The sequence below is a fragment of the Cinclus cinclus genome, chromosome 9 (assembly GCF_963662255.1).
Source record: "Cinclus cinclus chromosome 9, bCinCin1.1, whole genome shotgun sequence".
Taxonomy (NCBI): Eukaryota; Metazoa; Chordata; class Aves; order Passeriformes; family Cinclidae; genus Cinclus; species Cinclus cinclus.
Window position 1 is genome coordinate 9,595,339 of NC_085054.1, and position 25,833 is coordinate 9,621,171.

Here is a 25,833-nt window from a genome sequence, read left to right on the forward strand (position 1 = left end):
AAAAATCTTTGATATCCTTACATTTACTGACATTTTGAAACTCTTCTTCATACTTGCCTAATGTCTTTTTGATTACGAACAAAGAAGTGCCAATCTGTTTAGCATTTGACCTGTTTTCTCAAACATATTTATGTATTCAACTACTTAGTTCCTAAAAACACTTGACTAGTCATAGCTGTAAGTTGAAGAAAAATGTTTCTTGTTCCACTGATAGCTTTATAAAGTATTGTTTGATTTTATTTGCAAGAGCAAAAGAGAATAGAATTTGTTTTAAAATAAAGCATGAGCTGAACAAAGGAGCAAGAATGTCTTCTCTCCCTCCCCAGCTTATATTCTGAACTCAGAACTCATCTTTGCTGTTGTGGAAATAGCTAAATCTACTCTCCCCTCCTTCCCTTTTTCTGCTGATTTTCTTTCCTTAACAAATTACATCAAGTTGGACTAAAAACTTGGGGACTAACTGACAAGATGTTAACCACAACTTGCTCTTATCTGCAGGAATGGAAAGCTACAGTCAATGCTGTTTTTATTACCATTAGCTTTCAAGGTTGTATTCGAATTCATCTCATTTTCAATGAAAAGGATCTCCTGATAAGAGAAGGCTTAATTTCCTCTCAATTTACACTAATTTCTGTGGAGTTAATCTTCATTCACTTACGTGCAAATTGAATAAAAGTTGAGGTTAATAATTCTGCTTTCAGCTGCTTCAGGATATTGCAAAGATATACTAATGATCACAAAAATTAATCTGTTAAATGTGCTCTAGAATTGTGTGACCTTACTAAATTAGTCATATAACACATAAAAAAGTTGGTAAAGATCATGTCTGAATATTAAATTGCCTTGATGGACAAATAAACACATTAGTTATCCTTCCTGGGATATATAATCTGTAGTGTTTTCCTATTACATATTCATTTGGTGTACTAATGTAAGTCAGGAAAAGTAGCAATTTTTCAGAATGAATGATTAAGCTCTAGTTTATCATTCAAGATATCGGAATGCATGGACTGCAGATTTCCAAGCACAAGTGACTGGTTTACAAGTGTAAATCAACACCATCTCTGGATTTTAGAAAGGACTGTGAAACAGTTTTTCCTTTAGCATCGTATCAGAGAATCACAGAATATGCTGAATTGGAAGGGACCCACAAGAATCAAAGTCCAACTCCTGGCCCAATAGAGAACCACCCTCAAGAGTCCCAGCACACACCTGAGAGCACTTTCCAAGTGCTTCTTGAACTCTCTCAGGCTTGGTGTTGTGACCACTTCCACAGGGAGCCTGTTTCAGTGCCTGACCACCTTTGGGTGAAGAACCTTTTCCTGATACACAACCTCAACTTCCCCTGACAAAGCCTTAGGCCATTCCCTTGGGTCCTGTCACTGGGCACCAGAGAGAAGAGATCAGTGCTGCCCCTCCTCTTCCCCTCCCAGGAAGTTGTGACTGCACTGAGGTCTCTCCTCAGTCTCCTCCAGGCTGCAAGACTAAGTGATCTCAGCTGCTTCTCACACAGCTCCTCTTCAAGGCCTTCACCATCTTTGTTGTGCTTCTTTGGACACTTCTCTATAGTTTTAATGCCTTATATTGTGGTGGCCAAAATTGCATGTAATATTCAAGGTCAGGCTGCCCTAAAGCAGAGCAGAGCAGGACAATCCCTCCCTTGCCCGGCTGTGCCTGATGCCTCCCAGGACAGAGCTGACCCTCCTGGCTGCCAGGGCACTCACATTCAACTCACCAGTGACCAGGTGACCAGGACCCCCAGGTCCCTCTCTGTGGCACTGCTCTCCAGCACCTCATACCCCAGTCTGTCCATACATCCAGGGTTGCCCAATCCCAGGTGCAGAACCTGGCACTTTCCCTTGCTGAACTTTATATGGCTGGTGATTCTGATTTGTCAGTGTCTCTCTGCAGGGGGAGACTCCCTTTGAGGGAGTCAGCAGCTCTTCCCAGTTTTGCATCATCTGTGAACTTGCTTAGTATCACTTCCAGCCTGCATCCAAGCCATTTATGAGGATGTTGAGGGCCACACAGCTGAGGATGGAATCCTGTGGAGCCCCATGCATGACTGGACACCAGTCTGATGTCACCCCATTCACTATAACCCTTTTATGCCCAAACTGTGAGCCAGATGCTCACCACTGATGTGTTTATCCAGCTGTGTGCTGAACATTTTGTCCTGAAGGATCCCATGAGAGACAGTATCGACAGCTTCACTGAAGTCCAACAAGATTACATCAACTGGCTTCCCTTGATCAGCTAGGTGGGTTACTGTGTCATAAAAGGAATTCAAGTTTGGTAAGGAAGACTTTCTTCTCGTGAAGCTGTGCTGGCTGTGACCAATGACTGCATTGTCTTTCAGGTGTTTTTCAATACCTTCCAGAATAATCTTCTTCATAATTCTATCAGGCACTGAAGTGAGACTAATGACTCACTTACAGTAGATTCATTCATTCATTCTGTATTGTTTGGATAAGCAACCTCCAGTTCGAAAAATATCACACCATGGTTGGTTTAGCCATTCACTACTTGTTCAAACTACTGCCTAAATGGTTAATGGCAGTGCTACTGCTCATTGTTGAATTGCCAATCCTACACACTGAAAAACAGTAAATACTACACAAACCCATATTTAGAATATAGAGGAAACCACAATTATCATGTAGCCATATTGACATCACAAAGACAACAGCACTTTCTGAATAAAATTTATGACTTTTTGAGATTGAGAATATATACTAAGGCCAGTAATAGCACCCATGAGAAGGGTTAGAGTGAACAAAGATATGATTATAATTCATGATATCTCTAAGATAAATGACTCTGCAAAGCTAAATCTGAAGCTTGTGTATCAGTTCATTCTTAAATGTGCACAGTCTTCATATGATGGCCAAAGGTCACTAACCTTCCAAAATCCTTGAATTATCTGAGGAGGATGCATAATTTCCACTTGTCGCCTCTACAGAGGGAACCATGGGGACAGGCTTGCTACTTGTGTTCACTGCAGGTTTCATACTATTCTCTATTAGAGATCAGTTATCTCTTGTAGTCTTTATCTCTGAGCCCTTGTTCTCATTAGAAATTCAGACCACACATCTACAAACAACATTTGTAGAACTTTCTGTACTTATACAAAGAATATACCTTACTGAATAGAATATTAGAAAAACAGCCTTATTATACAAGTCTTACCTTTTTACAAACTCTTCAAAGAGGATGCGATGAGAATACCCTTTCTGACGTATTTTGACAGTTTCCAGAATTCCAGTGTATCGTAGCTGCAGCAGAACTCTCTCATGAGAAAACATCAGTGCTTCTCGATCATCGTTAGGTTTAATGCAGCGGATAAAGTGAGGCTGTCCAACAACCATTTTGGATAAAAGATCCATGAGGGAATACTAGTGAGGAAAATAAAGATGCACATATTTGACAAGAAACTACAACAGAACTACTTAAGCGGGAGATTCATATTTGTAAACAGTTTGTAATGCTTGATTATATTTTAATCTGTAATAGTTATCTCCATTGCCATTTTATTAATTTTTAAGATTGCAGCTGAAACATGGAACCTATTAGAAATTTTCAGTTGTAAAAAAAAAATATTCTGAATCTGATTTCTTGCTTCTTACATCTTTCTCTTTTCCTTGTATCGCATTTCCATAGTTGAAGAATGTCAATTAAAAAAAATTAAATTGAAAACTGTCCTAACTATAATTCTACTGTAGACATATTTTACTGATAAAATATCCCCAACAGAAACACAAGTTTTACCATGAAACAACCACTGAAATTCACAGCAAATCATGGGGGAAGGGTTGCAAGAAGTTATCAGTTCAGTGCTCTGTCCACAGAGAACACGAGATATATCTTTAGCATTTCAGGTATATCTCTGTTATATTAATTTTTCAGAATCACTGAGAATATAAACTGCACAGTCTCCCCAGAAATCTGTTGAACTGCTATATTATCATGACTATTCATAAAGTTCTTAACATCTAACATAAATCTTGCCACTGAAATGTAGGTCCATTACTTCTTTTCCTGTCCACCCTAGACACGCAAAACAACTTACTCAATTTCATTTTAAACTAAAATGAAAAGCTTTTGATCAGATCATATATATCTTTTTTTCCATTGGGTCCTCTGAATACGGATACTCCTGCTTCATACTCATCTCATTAAGTGTTGTCAACTACGTTCAATCCCATATACCCATATGTGTCTCAAAATCACATACAATTCCAAGATGATCGTTGTCACCTTGCTGCATGTTGCACATGTATTACAGTCTACTTCCACACTCACTCCCCTATTACACTCTTTTTGCTTTTTACAATTCCTACAGAACTGTAGGTTCTGTGCAAGAGCACTTTAAGTGCACACCTCTGTGACAAGTCTGAATGTGTGTCCTTGCACTCTCCACACTGGGGTGACATCTCAGGATACGCCAGACCTTTCCTTACACTATTCTACAAAACAAATTGAATAGGTATTCCCACACAGCTTGAAGCTTTAACTCACATTGGCTAGCACAACTCTGTGAACTTCCCTATTCTGCATGGTACAAGTGCAGCCCAAGGACCAACTGCTGAAAACTTAATCCATTTTACAATGACTGCAAGAAAAAAAACAGTAACCAAGAGTCTTGGACTAGCAATTTCTTTACTCCTAAGCTTCCAGTTCCATCATTCTCGATGCCCTTTTCCTGCCTGTTTGACTTAAATACACATGCAGAATATGCATTATCTCAGACAGGATTACTACTGATAAAATGGCAATCTGTGTTATTTACAACAGCACTTCCAAAAGATGGATTGTTTTTCATTTATTAGCATAAATGAAAAATCTTAATTCTAAAAGTATGTATGCCTCAGCTTGTGAAAAAATGTTAAGACTTTAGTGATATAATCTATTTTATTTGCCCAAAATTGGTGTTCTTGTTTATAACGAGACCTGATCTAGACCTCCAGCATTTTAGACAGAAGATAGTCTAGGCTCTAGATTCTGTTATCAACATACTCAAGGAAATCATAAAAATACAAGTATGAGGAAACAAAGATTAAAAAAGAAAAAGTTTATGAATCTACAGAGGCCTTGTAACAGAATAAAAAGTTTTCTTACATTTGCCTTTGATCTTACTATCCCACAAATATTTTAGATATATCTATTGCTCTTATCATCAAAATGTTTGATTTCATTTTAATTTTTGTACCCTAAAATAGGAAGCCATAGTTTGCCGCTTCATATTAGTTGTTTCCTCAGGATGCCGCATAACCTCCATTGTGTCAACCTGGAAGACAAAACTCTGATGTTAGGACTGTTCCAGAAAAACTGCAGACCCACCCCTCCTTGTCCATGAAAGGTGGGTTCAGTGTTTGTTATAGTCATTCCTTCAGGTGTGAGTACTTCAGGGTACTTTATCAGAGATAGCAAGGCCAGCTTCTAACAGATGCAGGACACACACTGATTTCCAAGAGGTCTCTAAGCATTCTGAAGTTTTTTTCATAGTGTAAGAGCACTCTAGATTAATGACAGCATAATACTCAGCCAGTGAAATAGCTGCCAAGTTGCAATACCTTAGGAACTGATTTCTAATGCTCTTATTGCCACTACAGTGGACTCCAACAGGACTTGTATCTATAAGAAGAGTTATCATATTTGTAATAGCCAGGAAGTAACTTGAACTGCCTCACTTTGCTCATGTATGAAAAAAATAGTGTAGGATAATGAGTGGCAAACAAAGCAGGTAGTCTCAGAACATATAAGTCTGTTCCTTTCTCCTGCTATGGTTGCTATTAATTACTTTATATTGCCATTTGGATGTGAAGAATCTTGGCAATCTTATTCTGCTGAACTGCTGTAGCATACCACTTTTTCAACATTGCTGAAGAGTAATTTTTAGAGGATATACATGGACAGTGAACATACTGGTCCTTGTAGATTTTAGTTATATTGTTAGTACAGCTGTTCTTATCAAAATGAAACCAGAATTTATGAATGAGTATAACTGTGGTTACCCATAACAAGCAGATTGTGTTGCTGCATTACAGCTCAACAAAATTAAAGAAAATTAACCAGCATCCTGTTTGCATGGAGCATTAACAGCATTTTAGCATTCACTTGCTTTGTGGCAGTTTACCATCTGCTCTGACCAGGTGGCATTTGTATAAACCAGATAATGCTGTTGTCAGCACCTGTGCTACACTTCCTGGACTTTGCCCCATACAATCATTTCCAACACTCACTGACTTAAGAACACTCTTCTGGACACTAAAATAATTGCTGAAAGATTACAGTTCTCAACAAAGTAACTGAGACTCTTACCTTCAGGAGGTATTTAGGAGACTGCATGCAAAATATAAAGGAAATGAAGTGCTAAGTAATAATAGATTAAAAAATGGATTTTGTGTTGGGGAAGTAATCAAAAGAAATCTAGTGAGGTCACGATTCAGAACACAGACGCTGCAAATGAAGACAGAGTTCAATAAGGTGACCATAAAAACTTCAATATGTTTTTGTAATCTGTGGTGTTCTGACCCAGAGTGGCATACATGCATTGGTACACATCTCTAACACAGGAGAAGAATAAAAAACAGAGAGATGCAGTTTGTTAACAGAACACTCTGTAATATATTCAAGGAAAAAAGCCTTATCAGCACAGGTAACATCAAGCATCTTAAGAGGTTGTGTGACAAAATAAATATCAATGACCTAATCAAAACAGCAGGCATGTCTATGGGGAACGATATGGGAATGTTGCAATATTATCTTGGCAAGACACAGTTTCTGAGGATTGTTATCTAAATCTCTAGTAAACGTCAGGTAGAAGAAAAAAGCCATAACAGTGAACACTGACAGTAAATTCAGAATAACTGGTAGTATTTCATGTTAAAAGACACACAATTTAATTACAAATAAGATCAAATAAAGAACAAAAGCAAATAGTTTGAAGACTGATCTGTGCCCAAATGACAATGAATTTGAGGTTCTGAATAGGGTTCTTCTCCTTCTAGAAACCAGAGACGCAGTGATGTTGTTGTTGGAGACTGACCACTCACAATCTCTCATATTCATATCTCATATATCTGCTGGGCTATAAAGGGCAGTATCATCTCCTTTTCACAGCTAGCTATTTTCACGAAAACTGTGGAATCTTATCACCTTGGGACTGCCACTATCAAATATGGTTTACAACAGGCTGCTGGGTTCAAAAGAGTTTTGTTTTGAGGTTTTTTTGGGGGAGCAAAGGGAATGAATGCACAGAAAGACAGATGGTCAGAAACACTCACAGAGGAGATGTAAAACACTTTTTCTCAGAAAATTAGGCTGAAAGCAGTATTGTTAGATTTCTTTTCCTATGAATTAAGTTGCAAATCCAGATCTGTGCAATATGTAAGAACCAGAATCAATTCCCAAATCTTTTGACAAGAAACGTTTGAAGTTTTCATTAGAAAAATTCTGATAGACCCTGAAGCTGAGGGGATTTTCTTGTAAGACTTTTAAAAAAGTTTTCTCTCTTGTTAATGTACAACATTGCTTGTCTACGAAGCCACAAAGTTTTATGGTAGGGCAAAAACCTCATGTACAACAGCCAATAGGTTTCTTCACAATTGGCTTGCTAGAAAATGACAGAACATAGGAAGAATTTAATGACATAAGAACAAGAATGTCATGATACCTGTATTTTAAATCACTAGCTGCTCTTTCTAAACAAAAACGAAGATATTTCAACTATTAAGTCACATTTTTACATGACAGCTATAGTGACCTACAATAAGAATTTATATAATTACAACTGTAATGGAAAACAGCCTGACCTACAAAAGCCAAACTGCTTCACCACCAAACAGATTCCTTCTAATAGTTTTGAAGCAATATTAAAAGAATGATTTATGACATCATGTCACCTTATGAAACCACCCGAAATTATGACTTTCCACATATTGACCACACCTGCTGCTGGCATGGTATGAAATACTGTAAAATCAAAAGATATGTTAAGCAAAAATTAAATAATTAAATTAAATTTAATTAAAATTAAATTTAGTTAAAAATTAAATTAAATAATGATTTTTAAAAATTCCAAACTTCCAAACATAATTATTACAGTTGGATTTTTAAAAACAAATTCTAAAATAATAATTTAAAATATGATTCCTGAAGTTGCTTTAATTAGGTGCTTTACAAAATTCTAAGAAACAGTTTTTTATCTAAAAAGTATTTAACATTTTCTGAATAGTGTTGCACTTCTGCATGTCTTTTCTTTTAGCTCCTTTTAAATAGTTTGAAGGGTGAATAAAGCCCACTGGAACAGTACTTTTTAACAGACTGTGTTTAGTGAAGCTCTAGAACTGAACTGCTCTATTACAATCCTGTTGTATCAATAAAATGCATTCTTAGAAAGCTTGTGCTGAATATGGCTGGATGTAGAAGATAATGTGTATGTAACACAAGAAAACTGGAAAAGCCATCCTTCAGCACTGAAAGTATTTACACCAGACAGGAAATAACAGTCTGAAATCCACATCTGTATTTACAGGTACAGGGAGGATATACACATCTGGATGACATAAATCACCACACTGATGTTTGAGCACGAGTTCCAAATACCAGAAGATAACAAGAAGAAATAGAAACTCCAAAACATATAATTTTGTAGACTTTTGAACAGTTGCTGTTACCACACTTGTTTTAAAAATTTATCACTGTTTGCTTTGGAAAAAATCCCCAATCCCCCAAACCTTAACTAAGCTAACTCTTAACAAGTACCACTTAGGAAGCAGGGAGGGAGTGTACATATCAACAGTTTCAAGGGACAACAGGTTTCCTCACAAATTAAGTGTACTCAGTTGTAATCCTACTAATTGCCACAAAATTATCTCATCTTTTTGTAGTTATGCCACATACTTTCATGATAAAATTCAACAGCATTTAATTTCTACAGTTCTTTTTACAGAATAGAGGTTTTGCTGACTCATTCTTTTCCAGTTATCTACCAGTCACAAATATCTCCTGGCTTTTCACTTCCAAATTGAATAAATAAGAAATAGATTTTTTTAAAAAAAATTAGTTTTCCTTTCATACTTAAATATGAAATGCATAAAGTTAGAAGTTAAATAAAGTTAAATACACTATTCAAATTTTACCTAATAAGACATCTTTCTAGGTCAAAATTGTCAGAGGAAAACCTTGAACCCTTTGAAATAAAGAGGAATATTAACATAGATGTAACAGATTTCACTCCAAATGTTTAAAGACTAATCAGTAGTAAATTGATCCTTCATTGAATTCTACAATAGGTTCATCACTAAAACTGAAAACCATGCTCCAAGACAAGGTGTATGTTACTGATAGTAAAGGCAGACTCTTATTTGGTAAGAACCTGACTCTATACCCACATCAGCCTAGTATTGTCTTCACAGTCTCACTGCAGTATTTTATAAACAACTGCCTGTCCTCAAAGGGAACACTACTAACCTTGATACGCCCAGCACTGAGCTGTGGAGGCAAAGACCGAGATGCTGCTGTCACTCTGGCTCTTGCTTGTGCCAAATTCCCTGTTCAAAAAGAAAGATATTCATACTGCAAAAGCTATTCAAGAAGTTTGGAAGGGAAAAATTTTGTACTATGTAAAATCAGTTTGTACAATAGCACTAAAAATAGCAGATACCACCACACTTCTTCCACACCCCTCTCATTACCATTTGTGCCTACAGAGCATTCAGCACAGGCATGACAGAGTGCAGTGTTGATTTAGAGGGGAGAAAAAAGTCAGTGATAAGGTGGTATGTCACTGACCTTAGCTACTGAGCTGATGAAAACAACGACAGCACAAAGGCATACAGCTCAATCACTAGTAATCAATGTCCCTGTGACTCATTGAGAGATTTCAAAGAGCAAAAAGACTACAGAACCAATCTTGTTTCTATGAAATCACATGGATCCTCAAGTGTTAAGACAGTATCTTAAACTCACAAACTAACAAGAGAGATGAGAAAATGATAAGATGGCATCGTTTTTTGACCTTTTGACATATAATTCTCAATCTCATTGTAACTCAGGGTTTTTAAAGACTGACTCAATTTCCCAGGCAAAAATATATTGTGGTGTCAAGCGAAAGATTAGTGCCTTTTTAAAGATGTAACATACGATGTGTCCTAAACTTTTTCTTCTGTACTTGCAGAAAGCCAAAGTCATCACAAAATAGCTTTTTAAAATAAAGCCCAGAAGAGAGAGGAAGTGATATCGGACTTGCATATGCAAGACACTCTGTATATTTCAAAGTTTTAGCAAGTCTAGCACAAGATGTCCAAATGTTTTCTCTGGCTATATCTTCAGAGGCTAAACTGTGATTAATAGCATTGAAAGAACCCTTTGAAGCAGGATTGGTGACATCAAAGCCCTAATCCATGGGTGGCAGGATTTTTATAATGAGTGGGAAGCATTTTAACACATTTCAAAGGATTTACAGCATGAATAAACAATAGGCCTCTGCAGATGTACCACACACCTTTCAGAACCAGAACACATAAATAAGTGTCTATTTTAATTTAAATGTAAATAAAGTGTTAACACTTCTTTCAGATGCTAAATGACTTGTTTGCATCAACTCCGGTGTTTAGCTGTTAGCTTTACAGAAAGGCAGTAACTCTAAACAGTCTTCAGAGTTTTGCTAAACTGTGTATTACATAACTAGTAAGGAGGCACCAAAACCAAGAACACCAAATCTCTGATAAAGAAACCCAAATGCTGGTAATAATTCCCTGAGAGCAGAGCAAATCCAATGTCCACTGTAACACTGAAAGGAACTTCAGCTCTTACTTTCCTCTGAATAAGAAAAATACCAAACCCCCGAAAATAATCTGGGGGCCAGCACTCAAACACAGCACTCTTCATTCAAACATTCTGAATTAATTTAAAGAAGGACTTCTCTTTTCAGCTGCTGGCACTGGTACTGACTGTAAAACTGACATGTCATTTCCAGACCTAACACCGTGCATTACCTGACAGTTTAAATCATGGTCCCAAACACAAGGTATGTCCACTATTTTCAAAACTGCTTTAGGCTATTATAGTATGTACGCTAATGAGAACCACAACTGCTTGGGAAATCTTAAATGTCTATGCACATGCATGGCACATACTGTAAATACATGTATCTCTCCAAAATTAAAATGAGGACTTTAACAAAGAAGTAGAAGTGAAATAATTTTTCTCCCAGTTGCAATTTTGCTGTTTTTGTATGTTAGAAATTACTCTTTTGGGCCTTTCTTTTGCTAAAATAGCTTGGAAAGGTTGTTTTTGGCTAGGTTTCAGATTAGCAAGTCTAAACTTGAAAGCCTTGCACCAAAGAACTGACAACACATGATAAAAGAGAGGAGTTGGAAGAAGAAAGAACTTGGAATCAGACCACTTAAAATGATTAAAATTTTGTTGCATTTTGTAACAACTTAAAAAACTATAATAATGAAATAAAATTTAGAATGGTTCTATAGCTGCTCAAAGTTCACCACACTCACTGCTGGCATTACATTTCTCGGGTTCATAATTAATACCCCTGAGGTCTCCCTTAGTTTCTTATGCAAAACTAAAACTAAACATTTCTGATCTGGTAAGCCAAGCAAACAAACAAACATTTTAATTAATCACAAATCTTTAATGATTTCACAAACGAAAAAATTGCCCAAAGTGATCAGTGCCCACTTAAACAAAGAAATGCTTTACCTATCCTGTCTTTGTTCAGTAGTTACTTCCTTCTAAGAATGGATTCTTACCAGTGCTTATTTCATGTGTCAAGTGAATTCCTATGTAATTACTTGTGGCATTAGAATGAATCCATGGAAAAAAATACTACTAGTGTTTTCTTTTTCAGCTGAAACACAAAATGATACTTCAATAAAAGTTTCTGAATTACTCATCTCATGTAGCTCATGCTCAGAAAAAATAACTACCATTCTTTAACATGTCTAAGCCATTAAAACTAATGAACAGAATAAATGTGGTTTGGAAATTAGCCTACATAATACAAAATGTTTCACCCAGGGTTAGCACAGTGTTCAGTCAGTACAATTTGGTACCTATCCCTGCATTTGATTTTCATTTACAAGTTAATTTATACCATAACACATCAAAAATAATTAAATGTTAATCCACTTCATGAAAAGCATCAATATTTGAAGAATAAAGGTTTATAGATAATAATATAGGCAGTTTGAAATGCCATGGGTTCCTTGAAAAGTTAAACTAGTTAAAGGTTGAAAAATTGCACTGTGCTTTTCAGAAGTCTAGCTTCACACCAACTACATGGTTAAAACTTTAGACACAATACAAATTACATCCCTGTAGACCAAATGCTACCTACATTAAATCCAAGTCCATAAAATGGACCAACTAAGTAATCTAAAACCCTCTCAAAATTGTCAGGTTTTGGAGATTTTGTTTTTGAGGATTTTTTTGAGGGAGGGGAAAGAAGCTAATGGTTCAAGTTAGGATTAATCTTTTAAACATGTATATGCTTAATTTTGCTCACATGCACTTCAGTTCAATGGGACTGCTCATCTGAACAGGTAAGGTTCCTACCTATGCGCCTGGATCAGAGACTAAGGTCTCTGGGATTCATTGTGTCAGTGGAAGAGTCAGTCAGACCTAATGTTTCTATTTTTTTCCTGTGTGCAATCAAGTTAAGAATTGAGTTAAAGCATTCTCTTTAATGCTTTGAGAAGTTTCAGACATTGAAGTTTGTGAAATGGTCTTAGAGTTCTCAAGGGAAAAAGAAGTAGCAAGACAAAATCTACACACTCACTGGCTAAGCTCAGTGTCAATGCTCAGCAAACCTCCCCTTGTCTTGAAGCTGTTTAGAAAATCTCACATCTCTGCAAAAATGTTCTTCACTGATGCCTCATTTCAGCTAGGTGAGAAAGACCATATTAGCAAAGAGCTGCATCTCTTCTATTATGCAAAGCCAAGCAGAAATTTTGAAAGTATTTACAATGCACACGAAGAAGAAATGTGGTTTATCTTTTTTCAAGCTGGACTTTGGAAGTGGTCTCCAGATCTCAAAAAGGACTAGTCAGCATTCCTGAATTCTCATTTGCATCCCTGGTAGTTACTCACTGTGTGATCTGGCTGAATTAATTTCTCCAGCTCTTGACTTTATGTACTAATTAGGAGAGGTACACACTCTGGCTGGGTGTTCTGATGTTACCTATGGTTTGTGCTTCATTTATTCTTAGGTGATGGGTTCTGCAAGTAGTACCAAGCAAATATTACCAATATCAGCACTGTATTTATAACCTCATTTTGGTTATGCCTGCAATAGATCACTCCTCCCAAAGTAAGAGTATGACAGGTAAGAAATATGCTAAGCTTTGATACAACATTCAGTTCGTGAAGTGCAAATGACTTACTGAGAAAAAGTCTAATGACAATGTCATTTTACTGCACATGTTGTACCAGGAATATTACTATAATATAGAGGGCAAGTACAAGCTCTTTCCTTATCCTCATACATTTTATTAATTTCTTTCATGCTTCTGGTTCAGATAAAGAGGGGTTACTTCAAACACCATGTAGATACTGTATAATATGGTCAGGAATGCTACAATGCATTCATATTTCATTAACATTACTTCTAATCACAGCTAAGCACTCACACTCCAGAAGAGGTACAGGGCCAGACAATGTCTCTGACATAGACAGATTCTCCTCTGTCTTTCCTTTCTACATTTTATCTGGCCAAAGGAAGTTACTGCTTATCTCCATAATGCATTTTCATCTTCTGCTACTGTAAGACTAAGCTTTCAGCTCAACTACAAATGAACACATGTACTTTTTTTATTGTACTAATTTGAATCTGGTCACTGACTATCAAAACTCTGTTTGAGTCATTGAGAGTCATTGAAGTAATTTAAACTAATCCTGCACAATTAAAAAGCTAGGAATCCAATTTTCTCATATACTACACATTTTACACAAGAATGTATTTATAAAAATACTGTCTGTTGGAGCACAACTATCTATACAGATAGACCTCAAATATTGCTTTTTCTGAAAAGACAGTTACTTTACTTTCTATTCAAAATAAACCAAGAAATAGTATTTCCAAAATCATATACATATTAACAAACAGGATCTAATCAGCATAAAAGCTTGGTAATAGTGAAGCCCACCTGAGAATAACCTAATTATGAATACTTGCTTCAGGAGCAAAAATATGCATGTTTTTGGCCCAGATTATTAGAAATGAAACATCCATGCCATAGTGAACTGAGGAATTCTGATCTGGTCCTCAATTAGATTAAGCATTTCTTTAGTCTTTTTAGCATGAAGTAGACACCAGTCATATTTACAGATACTTAAAGGCTTTACATTGCTAGATTGGGATTGGAGAACCCAAGTCCAGTGCTGATATGCTTTCTATTGCATACATTGCAGAAACTTCAGTGGTCACTTCCCATATTAGGAAGGCACACACTGGCAAACACACAGCATCATGCCTACAGTAACAAATGAAACTTTGCTTGCAAGCACCATCTCTGCCATGTTTAAGTATTGTTTTAACACAGTAGGTTAGTAGGTTTCTTGTAGAATGGAAGGGAACAGAGACATTGACAACATCTGAGAAGAAATGAAGGTCAAACTGCCTGCTGTACTCTGTGCATATCTACATACATAGTATCTATACTTACTATAGATCTGTGAATATACGATGTCAATAAGAAAGATCTTAACTTTTATCCTTACCTACTTAAAGAAAAACAAATTATGGCACTAATTAAGCTAGTTAATGATAGTGCTCAAGGAATTTATCCAACACAACCTTGAGTACTAACTGCTGTTTTAAGCAGCATGCCCAATTTTCAAACTAAATTGAACCAAATGTGTGGTCATAGGACATACAAGCAAACTTTATGTCATTGTCATAGTCCTGTGACATGACCAGACTTACAGACAGTAGGCAAAACACATATGGTATAGCCTGACAATGTGATAAAGAGGTTCCTGGGCACAGGCCAAGGGTGGTTCTAGAAAACAGAATGGCAGAGCCGGGAGCAGATTGCTGTCTGGACACAGCCAGGAGGGCATAGGTTGGGCATCTCTGTCCAAACACAGGAGTAATGACAGGAGTGGCACACTAAGTACATTGAGAGCTATCTGAAGCTGCACCTAGACAAAAATAAAATACACTTTAAAGTTTGAAAAAAGCAAAGTTCTTGTGTAAACAATACTGCAATTTTCTACTGCTTGATGTTCACCATTTTCTTTAATCAGGTCTGTAGCCTGACTAGCTGGAGACCTGACCAACTGTCTGGCTGAAGAGAAGCTGGTCACAGCCTGATCCAGCCAGGCTTGCAGCTGCTGCATTACAGAATAAACTGGCTTGGCTTACCATGATTTATGTGTTGTCAGAAGACATGGGCTATTTCCTTCAGATATGATCCTTAGCATTTCCTTACATATTTCTTGTAGTGTACAGTTTGATGCTGCTGTATGTAATCAGCTCCATACAACAAACCTTGAATTCTCTGGGGAACAGCAGACAGGACAGAACACTGCTGCTGTCAGGACAGTACCTCACCATCAATACGAGGTTTTCTGCTGCCCCAGCAGACTGCCCTACTACCCGTACCACATCTGTAACTGAGATTAGAAGAAAACTACAGAGGTGAATTTTATTTGAAACTACTTGGTTGAGGAATTCTTCACTGATTTTAAGCATTGGTCAAAATAACCTTGTTCTACTTACCTCTGCTCAGGCTGGAGAAGTTAATTTCTTCTTCCAGAGGTGTGTGGAAGAATAGTTCTAAAAGCATACACAGGTTGGAAATACAGTTACCTTATGTTCTGATTCAGCTCTAGTTTCACTCATTGTTTTATGTAGTTGATACACTTTCTCTTGCACGTCACATAAGCACTTTTTTCCCCAAATTGTATATGCTTTGTCCAGAAAAGTAAAAGTAAGATTATAAAGAACATGGTAGTTATCTCACTGTTCTGTCTATTAAGCTTCATAGTGCTCAGTTTAACCTGAGGTCAAAGTAAGTCTCTAGAACAGTGAAAAAAACCAGGAAATCCATGAGAAGTCAAGAACTGTGATTTCTAGCCCTCTGCTTGCATTTCCAGAGTATGTTCATTCTCCATAGAATGTTTAAAAATATTTTGGTATACACTCCATCAGTCAGGACCTGCTGCTGGAGCTGCTCCATACATACACAGTCTGGCCAAAATCCTACTACAGTAAGTGAGGAATCCCAAAGAATTCACTGACAAAAATTAGGTGTGAAGATGCAACTGAAAATACATAGAAAAAAAAAATGGAACATTTTCTCTGACCACACTATGACTATCACTCTCTCCAGTCACAAGATCCTAAGGCTAGACAGGCTAAAAAATAGTGTCAAATCCAGGTTTTGAAACTTCAAGGGAAGAACTGTCTTTTAAAGGTATTAAGATGAAACAAGGTTACAGAACTTTTGAGAAGTCCCATATCTTCCAGTTTCTGAAATCTAGGCATTGTTGATGTTGACAACTAATTTAATGAAGTCTCAAAGGCTTCTCAACTGAACCACTGCTCTCCTGGATGTCAGCACTTCTGTATATTGTCACAGTGGGCACAAAATCAGTTACCTTTGTGGTAGAGTAAAACGTTAATTATATTTGTATCTCTGCCCTTAAAAAAATAAATACCCATTCATACAAATACCCACAAACACATTTTCTTTGTCACACACTGTGACCTGCTATCCAGGCAGCTCAATTAACCACTCCTGCATCAAGACAAGTCAGGCTGGAATAAGGAAGACAAAGTCAAATAATAATAGATAATGCTAGTTCAGTAAAGTACTGGCCTTTACTTGTTGTAAGGTGAAGAAATAAAAAAAAAATAGATAGAAGTTCAAAATCATAGTAAGACTACACAAAACACTCTGAAATGAAGATCTACAGCAGACTTAGAGATTTCTTTTCCACCCACTACATTCATCCTTTAGATATATTAATCCCTTAATGCAATTATTTTGAAGGAGTTGGAAATATAAGCACATTCTTTATTTAGGACAGACCATAAAACATTATGGATATTCATATGAGTAAGATTATCTGAATATTCAACAAAGTTATCTGCTCCTAAAACTCACAAGCAAATTTAAAAATAATGCTCTTCTAGGATTTGATCTTCAGAGCTACTGAATGCTTCCAATGACATACTGAGCATCTATGACATAGTTTGACCTTACAGCACACAGTGCCTATAGAAACTGTCAAGTCAACTACTCATTAAAACAATGGTAATGTTTGCTGAATATTTCACTATTTAAATTCTGTATATGGTACACAGTGAAAACCCACAGTCTACTAGTTAATATTAACTGTTACTGTTAAAAGTAACATCTTTTATGTGATGTATCTTCTGTTTCCTCAATATCAATAGATTTTGAATATAATTAGTACACAATGCAGTGTTAAGATTAATTACTATTCACTACTGAGAAATCATGTTCATTATAGGATTGAGAAGTTAGCCCAGAAACATGAATATTGGGAAAGGTATCTCCTCTCTTCTGAGAAAAAGGTAAAGAAAAACTACTCTCAAGATTTGTTCTAGATAAATTGATCTATTATAAATCAAATAAGTAAATTAATTAATATCTAGTCTTGAACTTCTTTTATTAGAGTTCAATCTGCAAGCATTTGGAGACAAAATATTTATGCCACCTTGCTAATTTTCAGTACATTATAATCTACGAAATCTCAGATTAAAAAACTGCAAAATTCTGTTTGGGGAATACCCTTTAGCAAACATAAATGTGGTAAATCTAACTTGACAGTTCTCAGCTGTTGTGCTTACTGCCATGTGCAATTCCGGAGTTTCACTGACACTATTTATAGGGAGTTATTCTCAACAGTAAATAACTGTTATGCTTTATATAAAGCTTTAGCAGGACTGAGACCCTAACTTTGATCTGATAGATGGTTCTGTTTCTAGATGAGTTCCATTTTTGGGCTATTTTAGAGCATTTTTTGGATCCTATTGCTAGCAACTATTATGAGTATATGTACTGCATTTGTCCTACGATGCAAAACCTTAGGCCATGAAGAAAAATAAACACTGAACTGTAAAATGCTCAAGTGCAGAACTCAAAAACGTAATCCATCACTCTACCTCCCAAATTCAAGCTACAATTAATTGAGTTTACTGATGTCCCACATCTGCAACCCAGTAAAGTTCATGACTGTTACGCTGCACAGCTGTGATTTAAAGCCTCTCTTTGCATACAACTTACTGGCAGCAGAGCAAAAACTATTTTTGTGTTTTTAATACACGGGCCAGTTAGAAGCATGAAAGCCTCCGTGTCCTGAATGAAATACACAGCTTCCACTAACTTTATGGAAATTCTTACAAAATATAAATTCTGATTAATTTTTAAGTAGAGATACTGCAATTACAATGACTTTGTTTCAAATTCATTTGACTTACGAGTGCCTAATCTCGTAAAGGTGAAAATACTAACACAAAAGTAACATTATAAAAAGATTTTACGGTGGAATAAATTAGTAAAATTAAAACGTTTTTGAGTCTTTGGCTCTATTGTGGTGTATGGAACAGGAGGAAAAAAATACACTAAACCCAAATGGAAACATGCTATATTTCAGTGAATGACATACACCAAACCAAGAGACCTACCAGTACCTATTGCTAGAGGAAGGGCCTGTGCTCAATAGGAGTGCACAGTGACAAGCATGACAGCTCAAATCACAGTTCTACTGAAAACAGTGGCAAAGCACCTACGATTTTGACTTGCCAAGATTACACTCCATGTTAGTCCAGTAGTACCTGTTCATGGGACTGAAATGCAAGAAAATCTCTTAACTTCAGTTTCTGACTTGTCATGAAGAATCACATGTTATCACAGTTATACACAAGTTAATACTGGAGATAATACTCTTGTCACCAAGAAATTGTGAAAAGCCATTATCTAAAGTGATTTTGCAAAAGGCCATAGCTCTTTTGTTCTTTAGTGGGCATAAAGCTAGCCTGAAACATTTATTTCACATTCCCTCATAGCACATAGTCCATTAGTTGTTCGTTTTAGTGTGGTTTGATAAACAAATGTATACTATTTATAATTACTTTTCATCTGAAGTTTGTAAGCAAGGTTAGAGACTCAAAGGCAGAAAGAACAAAGACTAAAAATCAATACTGACGAGATGAAATGACCTTTAGACAGGTGAATTATAAATAACTTGTGTGTGGAAAAGACGTCTACTTTGGACAAAAAAATTTCCTTGTTAAAACATGACTAACCAAACCCCTCACTCCAGTTGTGAAAACTCTCACCCCAATTCTCTTTGACAGATTACGCTTAAAAATATAGGCACCACAAACAAGGAGCATTTAATAGCAATGATACATTGATACTCCATTACCCTCATGCATGAGCAACACCCAATGCTGCTAATATTATTAGATAGGATGTTGCTGTAGTGATACTCAGTTTTGTATTTCTTCCCTGTAGCCAAGCAAAACCCCTACTGATCCTCAGAGCAAGGACAAGGATGTTTTGCAGCATCTCTACTCTTCTGGTAGGGAGGCTGGAGGATTTCCCTTTCCCTCCCTGCAGAAGACAACCTTCTCCCCTGTCTCAGGCAAGGACCTAAGGCAGAGCAGAGCTACCCTGATAGAAGTTCTAAAGGTCTGTGAGTCACAGCAAGGACAAAAGTCAGCAGAGATTGGTGTTTCAAGAGTAGGTCTTGTTGTGATGCAGCTTTTCTAAGAAGGTAAAACCCTTGCAGTCTCAAAAACCCCCAGGGGTGCTTTGTCCAAGCAATCCAATCGTACCACCCCTTATAGGTGATGCTGCAAAAATTCTTGAATATCAGGAAAGTGAGTAAAATAGTCTGACTCCTCAATGGTGAATGCACCAAGGCTGTCATTAATTTTTCCAACCAAAATCCTCTATTCTTACAAGGGGACTCTCTTTTCTAGCTCATGTGATTCCTTTTCTATCTGATGCTTTAGGAGCAACAATGATAAACTAAAACCAGAGACTATCAGGAATACATTCTATCTAAATGGGAGCATGCACATTCATATTGCCCACTACAGTAGTGGCAGCACAAGAAACTGTGTCTATAGAAAATAAAGTGACAGATATGGAAGTAGTTGGGAGAGCTGTTATGTTAAATCAAAATACAATCATTCAATTTTGAGGTTAAAGGTCCCTAGAAAGTGCAGATTTCAAAACATGGTGAACGTGACTAAGTTTCCACTGAAAGATGACAAAACAAGCTGCATATATTACAAAATTAATTTAATAATGTTTAGGTTCCAATGTCTCGTATGGGTGGCTGTATACTTTATTAACAATAAACTACTATTATAAATGTATATTTAATGTCCTGCTGTTAATTTCTGGCCCTTTAAACTGCACAGACCGCTACTGTAAAATAGGAGCATTTGTTAAGACAGGATAAGTGTACTTGATAAATTACAGGGATTAGCATGATCTTAAATTAGTAAAAGAATTTAGCTTTTTAGTATTTATTTTCTTGATGCTGCTCAGGTTTTGACAGTGGAAGATATGACATTTATATAAATATACTTCAAACTGAGGATCATCTCAGGGTGGGAAAGGCATCTTTTTGCTCTTTTTTGGTATTTGAAGAACTACATTCTCAGTCCTTGTCAGACCCACGATTCCAGCCTCGCGTTCCCTCTCGCCTCTGGGACAGCACCACCCAGTGGCTGCGACACGTATGGGAGACCGCTGCTTGGCAAAACCCACCTACACTGCACGTTCCAGAGCATCTGCAAGCAGATGTCAGAATGTGCTGTCACTCATCTTCAAACAAAACACCACACATAATGGCAGAAGGCCCATTTCAAGTCAAGGTTATCTGGAAAGATGGAATATGGCTCCCATGTAAATTACTAACTTTTGCATTAGTAAGTAATTGACCAAAAGCTTGAGAAAACTGTACCAAGATTATGAATCTTAATCTGTATTTCTTCTGGCTTGCTTTAGGAATGAAGCATGTATTGAGTGGGGGAAAGAAGGCTAAGGGTCAGGAATGGAGTACAATGAGACATACGCACTCTCTATTCTTTTGTTTACAAAAGCATCTTTGTAGAAAGTTAAGAGAATAGCATTATCTTTCTTCACTGAGCAGATGAAGCAACATTGCCAGCAATGCACTCTGTTTTCAGCCAAACCTTTCATTTATCTTGAAAGCTGCCAAAACTAAACCTGGCAACAATCTGATTTTAGAACACAGAAGCCCCAACACAGGATGTGAATGTCAATTATATCAGACAGCTGGAAAAAAAGAGAGCAAAATCATAAGGGCTCTTAAAAAATAAAAATTATATAAAAGCTTTAAGTTATTCTTATAACACCATGCACAGATGCACAGTGTTTTTTAAATCAGGATATCCTGTACCAACTTTACTAATAGAGACAACACTTAACTTGGTGTGTGCACTTCACAGAAAGGTAAATGGAGGAAGAAAGCATTCAATTAATGTAAATAGGAAACAAAGAATGAATGTAAGAGACCTAAAAAAAGTAGACAAAATACACCAGCATGGTAACTGTACGTTAACTGCAATGACAAGTATCTCTTACTGAACCTTCTATGCATCTTAGGCAAAATACTCAAGTTGAGTGCTGCTGCTACTGAAAATAACTCTGTAAGGCCAGAAAAAGATGAATTTGTATTAAGGCATCAGCATTCTGATTTAAAAATAGCAATAAAATAAAAATTGTATTTGCAATAATTTGGACTGATAACTGGGCCAAATCACCTAATTGGTTTCATTCTGACAATAGCTCCAAGGTACAAAACGGCTTGTAAAGAGGGGTGTGGAGGCACGTTTGACCATGTGTGAGCTTGCTTTCTTGTTTAGCTTGATCAGAATCTCTTTTATCATTTTCACACAGACTCAAATGTAGAGTAATAGTAGACAGAAAGATCTGCCACTTGGGCAAAAACCAATCCTCAATCATAAACTATATTCCCTTCCATCTAAAATCATTATAGCTGAAAGGAGAAGCAGATTCCTGATTGGGTCCTCACCTCTCAGGGACCTCTAAAATGTAATTTGAATGGGGGTAGTTGAGAGCCTTTCAATTACAGGAAAAATTACCCTGTAACAGGAACCTATCTTCTGTAGTATATAAACAGATATTACATCCATTTTAAATGTGAAAAAAAGAGCTCCAATGTAATTTTTTCTCCAGATGTTCTTTTTCTACACAGAAATGCCAAGAGAGCTTAAATGCATCACCAGATGGGTTACAACTAGGTTTCTGACAGTCCAGAAATTCAAGGCAGAGAGCTGCTGCACAGGCACAGAATTGCCTCTGCAGCCCATGTACAATAACCCTACACAGCACTATCTATTGCATCTACCAAGTATTCCTACCTAAACATACAACCTCTTCTGCATATGTCAGCTCACAATAATTTTGCAATCTAGTACAATCCATTGTATTTAGAATCAGTATTATGTATTTTTCTCACCCATTATGAAAAAGACGCTTGAAGAGTGTAGAAAGTATTGAAAGAAGTACTCATTTGCTGGCTTGTTTGCATGGATACTGCAGAACTATGATTTGCATATGGTACTGGCATTCTGGCATCTATCCATGGAGTAATCAAACTTCATCTTGCTGTTTTATTCAGCTATAGATCTGGCACTTTCATGTAAGTCAAAGTCAACAAGCTTTAAATCAACAGAATTACTTCCAGCCTATTATTCTACGGCTTTTATAATTTGCAATAATCTATGTATTACATCAATGCTTCTAAATAGATGGATATTACCTCCAAAAGACCTTGATCTACATCACATGATTTACGAACTGTAAGACATGGTACACAATAATCTATCAACAGAGTACTGATCTCAGTAAAGGACTAAGACCTAGAAACTCCCATATTTTTATCGTGCTCTGAGAATAAGCTCTTGCCCTACACATCTGACAATCTCCCTTTCTCAGGAGTCAGGGAAGAATCTTGCTGCACAATAATCATGAAAGGAAATTAAATCTTGAAATCAGAGAACAAAATGTAACAAATACTCTGGAGAGGAGATAGGATAAAATCATTGAAAAAAAAAAGTCCAGAATCAAGTAAGAGTATGAGAGGAACAGGTAGCTGAAGAAGTTAAAATGCTAGCAAAGCTGTCCAGAGCACACCTGTTTTTGTTAATGGGCTGGAGAACAGCTGCTGAAGAAGTTTGTTCTCTGAAGTTCGCAACACCACCACTACGTCAGCAGGAAGAGTGTCTCTATTCTTCTCAAGGAAGGCAGAGGCATCATATAATACCTAGCATGGGAAAACAGAATGAAATTTTGGCGAAAAGGGTTACCCAAAACCTACTATGTTCTTCAAAATGTGAACAGTCAGGATGACCAAGTAGACCAGCTAGCTTGGTCTGACAAGCAAATGAATTATCTGCAAAGGACTTCACATGAACTATAGTAGTGAGTTCAGAATGTAAATTGGCTATACCGAGTGCCTATAGTCCTAAAATGCCATTGCATATCAAACTGCTTAAATCCTCTTGTGCTATGCTCAGCCATGTCAAACGATTCTATGCATGATGCAATCCAACAGAGATACTTCACTAAAGCTTAAGCTGATCATTTAGGTGTGATGTAAGAAATGGTTCTCAGGTAGTCACTTTCTATTGGTTGTCTGCATCAAACCTGTGATCTGTAAGTAAACCTGCTGGAGGAACAGTAATAAGTTGGACTCAATGTAGGTACATTAAAACAGCTTCTCACAGCACTGAAAATCATATTACAAAAACAAAACATTCCCCTATTTCAATTATTTTAACAGTTTTGATTAGAATTTAATGCCTGGATATTTGTATTAATATAACAGTCAGTTAATTTTTCATTTTGTTTTATTTAAATAATTTTTAGACCTGTTTTATTATCACTAGCAATATTACTCTCTAGCCCAGTTTCCCCGGAGTCCATTAATTTACACAGAAATTGAATGCTCTCTGGCAATAGAAAACTGGCCAGTATTCTTTTTATTATTATGCCATGGGGGTACAAACAACTAACTAAAACTGTGAATTTTAATAGCTATTCTTAACAAGACAGAAAGCCTGACCACAGTTACTAGAATATAATTTAAAATTTTGGAGTCTTATAATGATCCAGAGATGAAACTTAATCGATAACTATATAAAACATGGCTATTTCAATTTCATCTATGAACAAGTATTTGGGCCTGAAATTGCAAACAAAGCTGATGTTATGGTGAAAACTGGACTGTTACTCGCCATATAAAACAATATGTGAATATGAATCTTTGAGAAGAAATTAGGTATTACAAAGTACAAGAAAACATCTCTACCAGCAAGTCCCAATCCTTCCAATGCACTCTATAGGATTTTGCGTTCTGCTTCAGATTATATTGCTTTTCATGCATATATACACTCTCAGACAGAAACACTGTGGCACTCACATGCAGTTACCAAGCACCTGCCGTGGCTTCAGAGAGTTGCTCCTTTGAAAAGACTGTAGTACTGGCATTTCTGAGGCCAGATTTCATGCAGAAAAAAAGATGCTTACTGTCTATACAATCCGTGTAAGAGCCCTAAGGATAGGCTCCAAAATGGACTGCTATACATAAAAATTTCATTGGGGAACGTATGTTTGCATAAACTTCGTATTTTTTTTTTCCTATTAAAATGAGGGGGATAAAAACCCTGAAGCAGAAACTCTGGATAAAAGCAAGTAATGACCATGCCACTATTATCTGAACTAAATAATCACATGACCTTACCTTTCCAGCATAGTGCTGAATACCAAACGACAGTTCCACTCCTTTTGGTCTCCAGAAGTATTTGCATCGTAAGTTATCTTCAAATTTATCTAGACATTGAGAAAAGATGTTGATTTAAGTGACAGAGTGATGAACTACAATCTTCATCCTAATTATTTTGCTAAGTTGCTGCTCAAGAAGCCAGAACTGCTACAAACACATATTATTAGATTGCTCAGAAATACCAAGCTATTGCATCTGAACGGAACTGTTCCTTTTAAACTCACCCTGTAAGACTGTCTTTCAAACATCACTGCTTGTGGATGCCTTCATACATGGAAAAATATTAAGTAAGAAGACCCAATGAGAAGATGTGACTATTTCTCATATTTTGCAATTAATTTACTTATGCATATGCAGGGTTTGGGGTGAGTTTATTTCTCATACATACATACATACATTCAAAACTGTGCATATATCAGTCAATTACTCACATCTATCACAGCCTACTATTTGTAATTTCTCTATCTTCCTTTCTGCATTAATTTAGCTTTGTGCATCATGTTTTAAGGATGCGTTAATGTACTCAGTCTTGAACTGTCTCTCATGTACCTTTGGAGATCTACAGAAAAAAAGAAGCTGCTCTATATAACCTCTTCTAAGGTGACTTTGTGTTTCCTGCGATTATCCCTAAAGAGCTGACAGAAAAAGGAACACCAGTTCCTAAGAAAAATGTCTTTTATGCCCTGTGATATTTTGTAGGCTCTTTAATATTCTGTAGTGAAATTAGTGTTGTCTGTCCAACACTGAGGCCCCAGGTAGCAATTCCTGCCTGCTGAGCCAAGGAAAAATTCCTGGAAAGAAGAAGGATGCAAAGGAACCCATGTTAGTAAGAATTAGTGTTTATATTGTGAAACTTGCTATTATAGTAATTTACCTGAACAAGACAGGAATCAATTGATAACATTCACTGTCATGCTGTGTATGTCAGAAAATATTATCAAATTGAGCTTGTATTTAAAGCAAAAATAGCTAAGTTTGGAATTTCTG

At 36.6% G+C, this 25,833-nt stretch overlaps 1 protein-coding gene across 1 annotated transcript in view; it reads right to left on the reverse strand.

Moving 5' to 3' along the window:
* The window catches only part of MYO3B (myosin IIIB), a 171,492-nt gene that overhangs the window by 68,890 nt on the left and 76,769 nt on the right, over positions 1 to 25,833 (reverse strand). Inside the window, exons 21-26 of the mRNA XM_062498577.1 lie at positions 24,805 to 24,893; positions 23,196 to 23,325; positions 9,475 to 9,554; positions 6,322 to 6,342; positions 5,210 to 5,287; positions 3,190 to 3,395 (exon numbers count right to left, since the gene is read on the reverse strand). Coding sequence (XP_062354561.1) covers positions 3,190 to 3,395; positions 5,210 to 5,287; positions 6,322 to 6,342; positions 9,475 to 9,554; positions 23,196 to 23,325; positions 24,805 to 24,893 — 604 coding nt within the window. The remainder of the gene's footprint in view (positions 1 to 3,189; positions 3,396 to 5,209; positions 5,288 to 6,321; positions 6,343 to 9,474; positions 9,555 to 23,195; positions 23,326 to 24,804; positions 24,894 to 25,833) is intronic.